The 15,542-nt window shown below is 43.1% G+C and overlaps 1 protein-coding gene across 7 annotated transcripts in view; it reads right to left on the bottom strand.

Moving 5' to 3' along the window:
* Positions 1 to 229: 229 nt before the first annotated feature.
* Positions 230 to 15,542, bottom strand: part of LOC139548745 (neural cell adhesion molecule 1-like) — a 99,212-nt gene continuing 83,899 nt past the window's right edge. For 3 of the 7 annotated variants that reach the window (XM_071358527.1, XM_071358528.1, XM_071358529.1), the window contains 7 exons: positions 15,200 to 15,328; positions 12,605 to 12,729; positions 11,904 to 12,084; positions 6,323 to 6,515; positions 5,880 to 5,996; positions 3,598 to 4,893; positions 230 to 2,764 (listed from right to left, as the gene is read on the bottom strand). In XM_071358527.1, coding sequence (XP_071214628.1) covers positions 2,650 to 2,764; positions 3,598 to 4,893; positions 5,880 to 5,996; positions 6,323 to 6,515; positions 11,904 to 12,084; positions 12,605 to 12,729; positions 15,200 to 15,328 — 2,156 coding nt within the window. In that variant the 3' untranslated portion in view covers positions 230 to 2,649. Of the gene's footprint in view, positions 2,765 to 3,579; positions 4,894 to 5,879; positions 5,997 to 6,322; positions 6,516 to 6,868; positions 8,024 to 11,903; positions 12,085 to 12,604; positions 12,730 to 15,199; positions 15,329 to 15,542 lie in introns of those variants that run through there. The other 4 variants (XM_071358532.1, XM_071358533.1, XM_071358530.1 and 1 more) reach the window with 3 other exon arrangements.

Below are 15,542 nucleotides of genomic sequence, written 5' to 3'. Positions count from 1 at the left end.
ATTTAATAACCTTAATCAAGGAGTTATTTGATATATTACCTTATCATCAACAAGGACATTGATATAATCTTGCTAAAAATACTACATTTGTAAATTGTCATTTCATGCCACCTAGTGCTCACTATTGTATATTACATCTACAAACTCCATCAGAAGGAAAAGGGCACACTAATAATATAATATCATTGTAGAAAACAATGACTTGCCATAAAAAAAATGGTAAACAGCGTGAGGTTCCAAAACCTTGTTTTATTTTGTAAATGGGTTAGTACTCTGACTGTAGACTGCTGAGAGCAGAACGGTCCACTGGGTTTGACCCAGTAAAACCAAGAGGCTCCAGAGATAGGGGACGGGGTGGGAGGATGACAACAGCAGAGGGTTGTATTGTACAGGTTCTGGCATGACTGTCCTATTCCACTGATGTACTGAGGGGAATGATTGTTTACATGAAAGTGGCAGAACAACATATGAACATTTTGGAGTGTTGTTTTCTTCTGTTGTCAAATGACCACCCTGCCCTCCGTCTCTGGTATTATAAACTCAACAGGCAGCAAGCTCATGATGCCTGCTATTGTACAAAAACAAAATCAATTCAAAGACAACATTACAGAACACTTGAACAACAACTGGAGACTAAAATAAAGAGTTTTATAGGCCTGAACAGACCTCATTCTGATAACTCCCTCACATAACTCAATATGAAACTCGCATTGCCTAAACAAACATAGGCATGTCTGTTTGGGTTTCTGTTACACATATTTTATAAAGTACAGTTTGTATTCATCATGCCAAAAACTCAACATATCTCCCCAGGCTGTGTTACAGGCCGCACTAGACCTCTGTGTGATGGGACATATCAACAACTCTATACTGTATATACATTTGCTGTACTGTTTTTATAGATACAATATAAAAAGAATATACAGGTAAACCTTTCACGACAAAGCTATGCAGATATTATTGAAAGTGACGACAAGACAATCTATTGACACAGTCACAGTGCACAAGCTCGCAGTCAGGAGTGGAAAATAAACCTTTCCATAAATAGAGTACAAAAATGCGTTAAAAGATTTTTGCTTCAAATACACGATTTTAAATGATAAATGTCAGGCATTTTCTTTGTTTTCTTGTGAATATGATAAGATACTCATCATAGTTGATGTTAAAACAAGGAGGTGGTGGTGCTTGGGTCATGATGAGACATTCACTTAGATCACTAAAAGTTATTCTCTACAACCTTTCTCTGTGAGAACCACTGGATCAGTTGCACATGCCTCTATCTTGTTGTTCCATTGTGAATACCGGTACAATATTCGCTCAATACGTACTTTCCATTTAGTACTTTCCAATACAGTATTCATTTCCTGAACCCCCAGGTAAGGCGAGATGAAGACATCTCATATGATAACTCCTGATACATATCTATGATAATATGGCTTTCTCTGAAACCCGAGCATTCCCAGCACTGTGGGCTGCTAGCTGGTCAGAAATAACCCTACCTTCCTTTCTGTCTGTCTCTGTCACACAGAGCTTGCCTTGGAGCATGGGGAAGTGGTGTTAACCAAATCAATGAACTTCTGATTGAAACATTAAAACAATCTGTATGATAACCCACCCTAATACAGACATAAAGAGTAAAACAGTCAAATGTTTCAAACAAAACATTAAGAACCATTTGCAAATCAGACATGCAAACAAACTATTCGATGAGACTATTCGATGAGACTAGCCATCAAACATTTGAACAATGTAACATGGAAATAATAAAATAATGTATACATAGTCAATCTCTTCAGTATATATAGACTGAGTGTACAAAACATTATTCTCTTTCCATGACAGACTGACCAGGTAAATCCAGAAGAAAGCTATGATCCCTGTTGATGTCAATTGTTAAATCCACTTCAATTAGTGTCAATGAACAGGAGGAGACAGGTTAAAGAAGGATTTTTAAGCCTTGAGACAATTGAGACATGGATTGTGTGTGTGTGCCATTCAGAGGGTGAATGGGCAAGACAAAATATTTAAGTGCCTTTGAACGGAGTATGGTAGTAGGTACCAGGAGCACCGTGTGTTAAGAACTGCAATGCTGTTGGGTTTTCACACTCAACAGTTTCCCGTGTGTATCAAGAATGGTCCACCACCCAAAGGACATCCAACCAACTTGACACAACTGCAGGAACCATTGGAGTCAACATGGGCCTGCATCCCTGTGGAACGCTTTCGACACCTTGTTGAGTCCATGCCCCGATGAATTGAGGCTATTCTGAGGGCAAAGGGGGGTGTAACTCAATATTAGGAAGATATTCCTAATGTTTTGTACATTCAGTGTTATGTTCCTGAATAATCCATTGTTTATCCGCACTGAAAACAATTAGAACTCTGAGTAGTTGTAAAAACTAGAATTTTGTCTCCTATACCACTTGAAATCACTCAAATGGTATTCTTTAGTGTTCCATGTGTGTAGCGAAACAAATCATACGTGAGAATAAAAATGTTTGCACAATCAGATCGTGCTCTAATGAACTCTATTGCACAGACACATGTTGTTGTTCTGGAAATTCAGTAAGGGCACTGGAAAGAAAAACTGCTGCAGACTGTAATGAGTGTTGCTGCCGCCGCCATCTTGGATGGGCTGAGGCTGCCCAATCATGCTTTGCTGTCGCTGGCGTTTGTCTGTGTGACATTGTTGTGTTCTGTGGTCACCTCTGACAGGGCTGTCTTCACCTCCTCCGCTTTACTCTTCTCACCTCCAAATATCTTCCTGCAATGGAGAAAATGTTAGAAATGAACAGTCTACCTGCAATGTAATAGAAAAACAACAACATTCCTAAGAAAACCACAACTGCTGCGTTCAAACAAAAAACACCTCAAATATAGACGTTTACATTCTATCAGACGCTCTTATCCAGAGTGACTTACAGGATACATTAGGGTTAAGTGCCTTGCTCAAGGGCACATCAACAGATTGGTCACCTAGTTGGCTCTGGGATTTGAACCAGCAACATTTCGGTTACTGGTCCAACGCTCTTAACCGCTACTTTTCCAATATATATTTACACAATAGCCATAGGTAGTAATTGTTAGACGATTGATACCAGCACAAGTAATATAATTACAGAGCACCTCTGAGTCAAAGTGATAGAGCAGTACTAAGGACCACTTAACAACCAAATGATTGTCTGTTGCAGTGTCTGCCCTACCATTGAATAGACATTAGGCGGGGTGAGTGAAAGATCTAGTCTTCTGGCCCTATCCCCAGCCTAAGAGCAGTACTAATGCTGCTCTGTCATTACAAGACTTCCACAACTTCCACAACACACTCTACAAGGGGAACCATACTACTACACAGTACTTTACTACTCCACACAACGCTACACACACACACATCCACACAACCACTACCACGGCAATGACTACAGCACTTGTCACCATTACACAGGTCTCATTAATGAACAATTATCACCACTGTTACCACAATTGACTACTACAATTTCACAAGACAAATGGAAAGGTGGAGACTGAGTGATAATAGAATAGTAGATGACTGGGCACACAAAAACATTGACACGTATAAACCTCTAGAGGGAGCCATACTCGTCGTTGAGTGGAGCAGCCTTGGCCAGACTGTCTAACTCCTCCAGAGCTGGGGGGCTTGAGGCCTGGAGGTCTGGCCCAAACCCGTTTCCGTTAGCCAGGGGGGAGGAGGACGAGGAAAGGCCAGGGGCAGGGGAGGGAGTGGGACTACTCTGAAACCTAGTGGGCTCTGCTGGGGGCAGGGAGGGGCTCTCAGTCTCCACCCCATTGGTCAACTCTAACTCTATCTCTGGGGCTTGGGGTGCTGTGGTGGTAGGCATGTGGGGGGTCAGGGTGGGTGTTGGGGTGTCGTAGATAGTAGAAGCCGGTGTGATAGTGACCGTGGGGGCAGCAGGTGTGGCAAAGCTCGGGGCAGTGAAAGCATTAGGGGCAGGTGTGGTGGTGGCACTTGTGGGAGCTGGAATACTAGTGAGAATGTGTGGGAAAACAGGGGCACATTTGGTTGTGTCCTCGTGAACGATAGCAGCAGTTATGTCAGCATTGAAGGCAGTAGTAGGAGCACTAGGGACAGATGTGGTAGTGGGAGTGGGGTCTATATTAGGGGCAGGAGTGGGAGTGTCTTTGGTAGTAGAGTCAGGTTTGTCAGGGTCAGGGACTGGTGTACTAGAACCCAGGACAGTAGGGGTACCAGGGACAGGGGTAACAGTGACAGGGGTAACAGTGCTGGTGGCAGTAGGTGCAAGTTTAGAGGTGGAGGTGTCAGAGGCTGGGAAAGTGAACACCATAGGAGCATGAGAGGGGCTGTCTGGGGCAATAGGAGCAGCTTTCCTGGTGTTTGGACTAGGAGAGGCAGTGGAGGGGGCAAGAGAGGGACTTTCCGGGGCAGATTTCCTGGGGGCCACTGTAGGAGAGGGGGAGGAGTGGGTAGGTGTGGGGCTCTTGGGAGTGGGAGGAGAAGGAGCAGGTCTGTTAGAGTTTCGACGCCTAGGTGGTATTGGAATAGGGGACTTTTTAGGAGATTTAGGGCTATCTGTGGCACTAACAGCAGTGGCATACATTTTGTCCTCTGCTCTAGGAGAGCTGTCTCCTAGAAGGTCTAACAGGGGGGCTACTCTAGCTGTGACGTCAGAGGTGGAGATGAAGGGGGTTGGGGGGGCTGTGTTGGACTCTGGGGTGGGTGCCGGGGCGGGGGCAGGCAGGGGGTCAGTAGCGAGGGCAGACAGGCTACAGTTGAGAGCGGTGCTCTCACTAGAGGGGCTGTCCTGGGTGGGGTCATAGGTTGTGTTGGCTGTGTCAGAGATGGTGGCTACAGACGAGAGGGTGTCCAGAGCCAGGGCAGCAGTGTGAGCGGCCAGCCTGGGAGAGAGAGCAGGGAGAGAGCAGAGACACACACACTAGACAGTGAGGTGACTGGGACCCGACCTGGGGACTGGGGAGGAGGGGTGGAGAGGAGGAGCAAGCAGGAGGTTCAGGTTAGGGGAGGCATGCAGTTAGATATCACACACACAGAGCAGACAACATCAACCAGAGAGAAAGGACACACAAGGGGGTTCCATGCAGTGAGGCACATCAAATAACAAAGGACACTGTCCATGCACAGACTAACATGGAGAACATGTAGGGTCTAATGAACTGAAAACAGGTCTTTCTAAAGGAAAGGATCACTACACACAACCACCTGAAGGGTTGAATAGTACCAGACACTCATCTCATGTGACTTCAGTTTTTAATGTCTCAGTTTTTAGATGGGTTTCATCAAGTTCACCATATACAGGAAAAAACCACAGTGGATCTATCCACGTCTTTGACTGGTAGCGATTCAACCGTGACATCGAAAAGATTCATCTCCTAAGAAATATCCTGAGAAAAAACTACTGTGGCAGCAAAGAAATAAACACCCCTCCCCAAAACAAACACACAAGAAACTACAACACACACAAGGGGTTTTCACACTGCATGTTGTTAGACCAGGGCTATCCTTAATGCTGGGTTAAAACTAGTTTAGGGTTAGCTAACCCTCCCTTCACACAAGCATTTGTTAACCCTGGGCTAAGTGCCGTGTGAATGTGACTATAGAGAAATTTCAACAAAAAGTATAAAAGCATGAGCACATGACGGTGCAATCTGCTTATAGGAATCACAGACATATGTATAAATTAACTGCTTATGCTCAAAAAGTCATAAACATTCCATTAATTACAATGTACTCAAAACTGTGCAGGAATATTGTGATTCTTACAAGAGGAATGCACTGTGCTTTAGCCCAACAACGATATGTGTGTGTGTGTGTGTGTATGTGCGCACCCATGTGTGTGTGTGTCTGTATGTCAAGGTATACTCACTCTGGCTCTGTAAGGGGTGTGGTCTCACTGGGTTCCGTGGGTCCTCCTGCGTTGTGATTGGCTGTGCACTCATCCTCTGTCCTCACCTCCACTATCGGTTCTTTGGACTCATCCTTTCTGTGGACACACAGAGGATTCTGATTGTTACATAGACACCACGACAACAGACTCCAGGACCTCAGTAACACAGAACTACAGCATAATGAGGATGATTAAATGCCTGAACCAGACATTCTCAGACGAAGGTCGTCACGTACCCAAAGCCTAGCAAATGAGAACTGTGAAATTGCATCTAAATTGCAAGTATGCAGAGACTCCTTTTTCAGCCTATGTCAGTGTCCCAAATGGCACCTTATTCCCTATGGGCCCTGGTCCAAAGAAGTACACTAGATAGAGAACAGGGTGCCATTTGGGACGCACATATTGAGACAGTAGACACTCACATGAATGCAGCCTTGCCCTGTTCTAGGTTGTGTCCCTTGGCCCCGCTGCCTGGCTTGCCACACAGACACATGATGAGGCCACACTTGTTGGTGAAGTAGCAGGTGACGTCCACAGCCAGGAGCAGCAGGACGAAGGCCAAGATGAGGATCCCTGCCATGATGCCCGTGGAGAGGGCAGACTCACCGTCTATATCTACAGTACAGACACAGCATGACTCACTAGGAACATACAGCACCACAGTTAGACAGCTGAATGAATGTGGACATACTGTTAGAATATGGAACCATCTCTGTTTTCTACATAATGGTTTCATAAAACACAGACAACTCACCTGTCATGCACATTGACATAGTGAGAAGAGATCACAGCTTCTAATCAGATGTTTTGTAGACGTTAACTTCATACTGGTACCTTGATGTGCTAAAATTAGGAGATCAATGTCTCCCTGACAAGGCTCAACAGACATCACACGTGACCTGTACCTTGTCTTTGGAACAGTAAAGGCATCTATCTCCATCACCTGCCCTCTAATAAATGCAAACCCATTAAGATGTATTAAATCAACTTTATTCGATATTAGTCATAACCAAAAACACCTGAAGAAAATGCATAATATGTGCTTCAAGAGATATTTTGTAAACAACCATGTATGTGTGGCCAGCTAGTGACTACTGTCCCACACACAATACATGATCTCTAGCATTATCTGTCCAGTTTACATTCTAAAGAGAGCACCCTGAATATCAGCTCCTCGGGACTTCTGATTCACATACAAAAAAGAGTATTAACAATTCAGTATTGACTTCAGGGTCTATTTGTAATGCAGTTGTGGAACAAAATAATCACAACTTAATAGTATAAAAAAATGTATTGCTAGTTTTTAATGACATTTGTAGTTCTTCAGGAATCAATAACACACAATTGACTGCTGCAGTTCCCAACTGTATCCATACTGCTTATATGTATGTAGACAGTGTGTCATAATACAACAATATTAATATTAGCATATTATAATTTGGTACTTTGTTAATTAAATGTCCATGTAAAAATGAATGTTATTAAAAATCTTTACAGTACATACAATGTAGTAAGTGGAAAAATAATATACATCCTTTACGTAAACTGCCTGGTACTCACCACCATTCACTCAGTACTCTACCACAGTATTCAGAATAAAATTACCATTCATTCAATACCCTAGTGTTCATTAATGTAAACTGGAGCTCCATTCAGTTCTCTAGTTCGGAATGCTGCTACTAGCTGTGCTATGTTGCTGAGCGGAGTGGAACAGCACTGACCTGTAGGAGACAGCTGATACTAGCCTAGTCCTATATATGTTTGTGCTGTATAGCTAACTCCTTACTATGGTTGTTGTCAACGGCCATAGGAATTAGCTATACTGCACAAACAGATCTGGAACCAGGCTAAGCTGATACCAGTGCCTTTGGTTCAGTTCAGTCAATCAGGCTGGTCTATTCTGTAGTTACTCCCCACCCAGTGAGAGACATGTGTCTGTCTAGGCATCCATCCAGAGAGACAACCAGCCATGTCAGAGAAAGGCTAGCTTTCTTTCCTCTATGTGTGTGTGAGAGAGAGACCAGCATCGCCTCATATAACTAGCTATGAGAGCAGCAACACAGCTACTATGGACATGACGAGGGAGATCAGAGTGTATGTCACAGACGAACAGCCTTGGGTCGCTGCTCAAACCAAAATATAGTCAAAACCAACGGAAAGATGAGACACACAGATTCAGAAAAGAGTAATACGTAATGAGGAAAGTGTTCATGTAGTGACGTCCACCAGTGTCCAAAACCAGGCAAGAGTGCAGAGACATAGGGAGAGAGAAAAGGGAGGAGAGGGGGGGAAGGGGGAGAGAAATGAAGAGAGGGAAACAGAGTGGAAATGGACAGAAGGGTGGGAAAATGGGAAGAGAGGGAGGAGAGGAGAGAGAAGAGAAAATATGTCAAGTTTGTAAACAAAACTGAATAGAGAACAAAATAAAAGTTTAAAAAGTAGTTTTAAACTGACAAGGAGTTAAATCTAGAATCCGCAAACAATAACAATGCCGTCACCCCTTCTGTTTTGGTAAAAAGCGGAGGGCTGTGCCTAGAGAAATTTAACCACTCTCAAATTCATAGACAGCGCTATGGATGCATCCATTTGATCAAAATTATAGTTTAACCATGTTTTAAGGGTATACAGTGTTTGTTTACATTTACGTTGTTTACAAACAGAGAGTAAAAAGAAACTTCTATTTTGGTTTCTGATGGGGTACGACTGTTAAACTAAGCTCATGAGGCATTTATAAGTTATATTCTTCAAGAAGCAATTGGTATATATCATTAATTTATTAGTCAAAACATTTATGTAGCAACTAAGGATTCTAGCTTTAAAAAGCAAGTTAAAGCAAAAGCACAGCATGTGAGAGAGGACTACGCCACAAACCATGAGTAAGGAAACTGGGGGTTGAACGGTTGTGATTGGGACGCGTGTTTATCTGGGAGGTGAGTTAGAAGGGAAAGAACAAACAGGAGAAGTGAGGAGGAGGGATAAGTCCTGCTATGTTTCAGTAAAGCACTCTGCATCGCCTGGTAGGGGTTTGTCGCAGCCTAGCTGTGTAGTGTTGCAACACAGGTGTCTGTGGGTGTCAGCAGTCAGTTTCAGCTAGCTAAGACCTGCTATGGAACAGGAATGCTGCTGCATCAGTTAAGGCCAAACTATATAGAAACAGACTGCATCCACACACATGGACAAAGACCATCCATCTACATACTGTACCCATCACTGTAGTAGGATAGACCGTCCATCTACATACTGTACCAATCACTGTAGTAGGATAGACTGTCCATCTACATACTGTATCCATCACTGTAGTAGGATAGACCGTCCATCTACATACTGTACCAATCACTGTAGTAGGATAGACCGTCCATCTACATACTGTACCCATCACTGTAGTAGGATAGACTGTCCATCTACATACTGTATCCATCACTGTAGTAGGATAGACTGTCCATCTACATACTGTATCCATCACTGTAGTAGGATAGACCGTCCATCTACATACTGTATCCATCACTGTAGTAGGATAGACCGTCCATCTACATACTGTACCCATCACAGTAGTAGGATAGACTGTCCATCTACATACTGTATCCATCACTGTAGTAGGATAGACCGTCCATCTACATACTGTATCCATCACTGTAGTAGGATAGACCGTCCATCTACATACTGTACCCATCACAGTAGTAGGATAGAACGTCCATCTACATACTGTACCCATCACTGTAGTAGGATAGACCGTCCATCTACATACTGTACCCATCACTGTAGTAGGATAGACTGTCCATCTACACACTGTATCCATCACTGTAGTAGGATAGACTGTCCATTTACATACTGTATCCATCACTGTAGTAGGATAGACCGTCCATCTACATACTGTATCCATCACAGTAGTAGGATAGACTGTCCATCTACATACTGTACCCATCACTGTAGTAGGATAGACCGTCCATCTACATACTGTACCAATCACTGTAGTAGGATAGACTGTCCATCTACATACTGTACCCATCACTGTAGTAGGATAGACTGTCCATCTACATACTGTACCAATCACTGTAGTAGGATAGACTGTCCATCTACATACTGTACCCATCACTGTAGTAGGATAGACCGTCCATCTACATACTGTATCCATCACTGTAGTAGGATAGACTGTCCATCTACATACTGTATCCATCACTGTAGTAGGATAGACTGTCCATCTACATACTGTACCCATCACTGTAGTAGGATAGACCGTCCATCTACATACTGTACCAATCACTGTAGTAGGATAGACTGTCCATCTACATACTGTACCAATCACTGTAGTAGGATAGACTGTCCATCTACATACTGTACCAATCACTGTAGTAGGATAGACTGTCCATCTACATACTGTACCCATCACTGTAGTAGGATAGACCGTCCATCTACATACTGTATCCATCACTGTAGTAGGATAGACTGTCCATCTACATACTGTATCCATCACTGTAGTAGGATAGACTGTCCATCTACATACTGTACCCATCACTGTAGTAGGATAGACCGTCCATCTACATACTGTACCAATCACTGTAGTAGGATAGACTGTCCATCTACATACTGTACCAATCACTGTAGTAGGATAGACTGTCCATCTACATACTGTACCCATCACTGTAGTAGGATAGACCGTCCATCTACATACTGTATCCATCACTGTAGTAGGATAGACCGTCCATCTACATACTGTACCCATCACTGTAGTAGGATAGACCGTCCATCTACATACTGTACCCATCACTGTAGTAGGATAGACCGTCCATCTACATACTGTACCCATCACTGTAGTAGGATAGACCGTCCATCTACATACTGTACCCATCACTGTAGTAGGATAGACTGTCCATCTACATACTGCACCCATCACTGTAGTAGGATAGACCATCCATCTACATACTGTACCCATCACTGTAGTAGGATAGACCGTCCATCTACATACTGTACCCATCACTGTAGTAGGATAGACTGTCCATCTACATACTGTATCCATCACTGTAGTAGGATAGACTGTCCATCTACATACTGTACCCATCACTGTAGTAGGATAGACCGTCCATCTACATACTGTACCAATCACTGTAGTAGGATAGACTGTCCATCTACATACTGTACCCATCACTGTAGTAGGATAGACTGTCCATCTACATACTGTACCCATCACTGTAGTAGGATAGACTGTCCATCTACATACTGTACCCATCACTGTAGTAGGATAGACCGTCCATCTAGATACTGTATCTATCACTGTAGTAGGATAGACCGTCCATCTACATACTGTACCCATCACTGTAGTAGGATAGACTGTCCATCTACATACTGTACCCATCACTGTAGTAGGATAGACTGTCCATCTACATACTGTACCCATCACTGTAGTAGGATAGACCGTCCATCTACATACTGTACCCATCACTGTAGTAGGATAGACTGTCCATCTACATACTGTACCCATCACTGTAGTAGGATAGCTTTTGTCCATAGCGGAGGCAGCCTGTTGTAACACTGAGATAGCAAACTCATACAGAGTGTCACTCACAGCTTCGGTGTAGAAGTTTAATTCTAACAGATTCAAAATTGGAAACAAATTGTGCGATGTCTGTCATCATCACAAAAAATTAACTGTAAAAAACAAACTCTGGGCATGGTCAAAAAGAAGTGTTCGTTTGGGTGGTCCTCACAGACAATACACTCTTCACATACCCTCTCAGACAGACAGTGGAGAGTTCTAGTTAGAAAGATTGAATATTTTCTGCTGCAGAGTGAACACCCACGAACAGCTCTGACCAACAGCTGGCTTGTTCTTCTATTTTCTTAATTTTGCCTGCTGAAAACATCTAGACGTGTAATTCCTATTAAGTGTACTGTCAGATATATGTGTTTGTGAGAACCAAAAAGGCTCCTGTTTGGGACATGTTTGAGTTTGCTGTCTCAGCTGTGTGTGGCAGTGCCAGTGTGAGTGCCCGGTGCATGGTGGGGTACCTGGGATGGCAGCGGGTTCTGGAGAGGTTCTGATGGTCAGGGTTCCAGGTTGGGACTTCCCCTGCTGGTTCTCTGCCACCACAAACACATTGTACTCCGTGTTCCACTCCAGTCCGCTCAGAACCACATACTCACTGCCACTGGGCAGCTGGATCTCTGGCTTCCAGTCGGTCTGGTGCTTCTAAAGGACACACAAAATAGGCCAAGGTCAACTTAATGATACAATACAGTACCTGACAGTCTCTTTTAGGAATGTATTCCTTGAAAGGGCATGGGTACATTAGCACACATTTTTTGCACATAAGAATGCACATTGTTTGTCTACAGCTGTCTACAGTGCCCCAAATCCACTGGTTTATAGCGAACTAGGTATTGTGAGTACTCACTGGTTTATAGCGGACTAGGTAGTAGCAGTACTCACTGGTTTATAGAGGACTAGGTAGTGTGAAAACTCACTGGTTTATAGCGGACTAGGTAGTAGCAGTACTCACTGGTTTATAGCGGACTAGGTAGTGTGAATACTCACTGGTTTATAGAGGACTAGGTAGTGTGAAAACTCACTGGTTTATAGCGGACTAGGTAGTGTGAATACTCACTGGTTTATAGCGGACTAGGTAGTGTGAAAACTCACTGGTTTATAGCGGACTAGGTAGTAGCAGTACTCACTGGTTTATAGCGGACTAGGTAGTGTGAATACTCACTGGTTTATAGCGGACTAGGTAGTGTGTGATCGGTGAGCCTCCATCGTCCTGCTTGAGCCAGTTGACTTTGAGGGAGTTGCCTTTTGTTTGGAGTGTTCCCTCCAGCTTAGGCGGTTCAGGTTCACCTAAACAGACACATCGGAGATATCAAGGTTAGTTAGTGAGCTGAAGCAGTCATTCAGAAGATGTAGAATGTGTTACGGCTGGTCAGCAGCTGCTGTGAAACCTTTAACCGGTTTCTCCTAAACCTGTTTCAAAGATGTGGAGAAAGCTGTTAATATTCTGTCCTAGTGTTCTCCAGATGGCACCATTCCTCCATACTGTTGTGCTAGAGGCACTTGTCTGCCTCTCCAACTAAAAGCTCTCATGAACAAGCTGTTAGACTACTGTGGAGTGCTAAAATGAAAGTAGTATTTAAACAGCAATTACACATGATTGGATCGGACCCAGCCACTAGAGGGGGGTGTTTGTGCACTGTAAACTACTTGAGAGGGACAAATGACAGTTAGTACAAAAAAGTTATTACAATGCGATAAATCAGTGAAATTGTTAGGATAAATCCCAAGTTATATTAGATCAGACAGGGAAGGAATACTTCCTTGCTAAAGGACTGTAACAGTTCCAGGGAGCTCCAATCAGTCCAGAGAAGGTGACTGGCTACATATGATGGGTTAACAAGACGGAAAATAAATGGGAAACGTTTGAATTGGTACATTCAGTATTTATGTTATGAATGACTCTCCAGTAAAATTAAGATTCTTCTTGTGAAAATTGGGACTGAAAAGTTACCTTCTGCGGAGTTGACGACATCATCAGCACCATGCAAGCCACATGATGACAGTCACATGAAACGCACGCATGTGATTGGTTGAAAGGAAAGTGGAAACATGGACAGGAAAAACACAGTTATAAGACTTGAAGACAAAATGAAACAAAACAGAAACTGAAGAGGAACACAAAACAACAGTGAACTTTTGACTGAATAGACAAGCGGGGACAAATGACAGGCTTTCCTCTGAGAGAAACTATGACTTCTGCTACTGCAGCTTATATTCCAGATTTACAGTCATTTCAAATAAAATAACTTTCAAAATATGGTAATAAATGGAAAAGGCTACGTCCCAAACCATCCTTCTCCTGCAAGACAAAATGATTGACAACAGAGGAAACGCTGCACACATACTGGAAATACTGACAGAAAACAGCAGCATTGAAAAAGGGGACAGAAATACAGACGTATTCCTAATACTACATAGTATTGCCAATACTGATGGACACTGTAGTATCAGTTGTACATGTACAACCAACACATGACATGATAACACAATCATATTTGGGGAGAGTTAACAGTTGTTTTAGTAAATGACTATAGCTTCTTACTGTAGGTACTGTTCAGTAAGAAGAGCAGCAGGTAATAGGGGGTGTTCTAGGCTATTTGTCTTGGTATAACAGTGTCTAAGTCACATGCTACTCCTAATAACGATCTACTCCCCAATAACCACATAACAAACCTGAGTCCTCAGTGAAAAAATGAAAAATGCCATCTAAGAAATCATATAAAAGAAGAGATATCAGGCAAAAACAAAGTCTTTACACATAGCTCGTCATTCTGTACAAATCTGTTATCTGCAATATAATATTCCTGCCGATGAAAGGTATTCAACTATTTAGGTTAGATTGATAAGAGAACAGAAAGGAAAATAAACATAAAGAAATATTTCATGACTGCCAAATCTCAATGGAAAAGATGCGGAAGGCAGAGCGACCATAAGCCACAGTAAATCCATTGACTGTATACATAAAACACTGGAGCGAGACTGTTTTGAAAACAAGTTCAAAGTTCAAACTAATATTCAGAGTGAGTGTGTATAATGATGAGGCACTTACTTGCGTAAGAATAACCTGAGCGGTCCAACAGAAAAACAGACGAGAAAAATGAATAAACAAAAAACTACACAACAAGAGTATGACACGAGAAAAACGAAAGAAACTAGCGAGGATTTGTGATAGCAGCATCAAACATAGCAAATAATAATCAGAATGTCCTCGGATACCAAACTATCAGTTCAACTCTACACATGCATAATATTCCTGAGTTAGTAAGGGGCAGACATTCCACTTCCAGTCACATGTCAAATCAAATTTGCAACCAGCAGGGGGCGATCAATGGTAAAGAGCGAGAGAGCAGGAGAGAGTGAGGGAGAGAGTTAAAACAAGGGTTGTTGTCATCCTAGCAGTGAGAATTCAAACCAATTGTGCAGTACAAGCCATTTTGAAGCACAGCATAGGGCAAATATGTCTGATCTAAAGGTTCTAAGCCAGTGCTGACCAATATGTCTATGGTGGAGCTGGCAAACAGGCTGTACAAACATGGCTGTTTGTTTTGATTCATTCTAATGGGGAGGTGCAATGGGTGGTGGCAAGGTGAGGTAAAAGGGGTGTTGTGGAAGTGAGAAGGGAGGTGTGAAGTGTGTGTGTGTGTGTGTGTGTGTGTGTGTGTGTGTGTGTGTGTGTGTGTGTGTGTGTGTGTGTGTGTGTGTGTGTGTGTGTGTGTGTGTGTGTGTGTGTGTGTGTGTGTGTGTGTGTGTGACTTACGGACAGGCTCTGTCTTGAAGACCACAGCGGGGCTAGTTTCACCCTCTCCCTTGCCGTTGATGGCTGACATCTTCACCTCATAGTTGGTCTCAGGCTTCAGGCCTGTGATGGTTACTTCACTCAGAGCTCCTGAGGATACAATTGAGAAGTACAAATACTGATACATCCACAACAGACTCTGCATTCAGACAGAAATTGTCAGAGACGCCAGTCACCCAAGTCATAAACTGTTTTCTCTGCTACCGCACGGCAAACGGTACCGGAGTGCCAAGTCTAGGACCAAAAGGCTCCTTAACAGCTTCTACCTCCAAGCCATAAGACTGCTGAACAATTAATCAAATGG

This window comes from Salvelinus alpinus, chromosome 22 (genome assembly GCF_045679555.1).
Source record: "Salvelinus alpinus chromosome 22, SLU_Salpinus.1, whole genome shotgun sequence".
Taxonomy (NCBI): Eukaryota; Metazoa; Chordata; class Actinopteri; order Salmoniformes; family Salmonidae; genus Salvelinus; species Salvelinus alpinus.
Note: the sequence above shows the minus strand (reverse complement) of the source record. Positions and strands in the feature narration are given on the sequence as shown.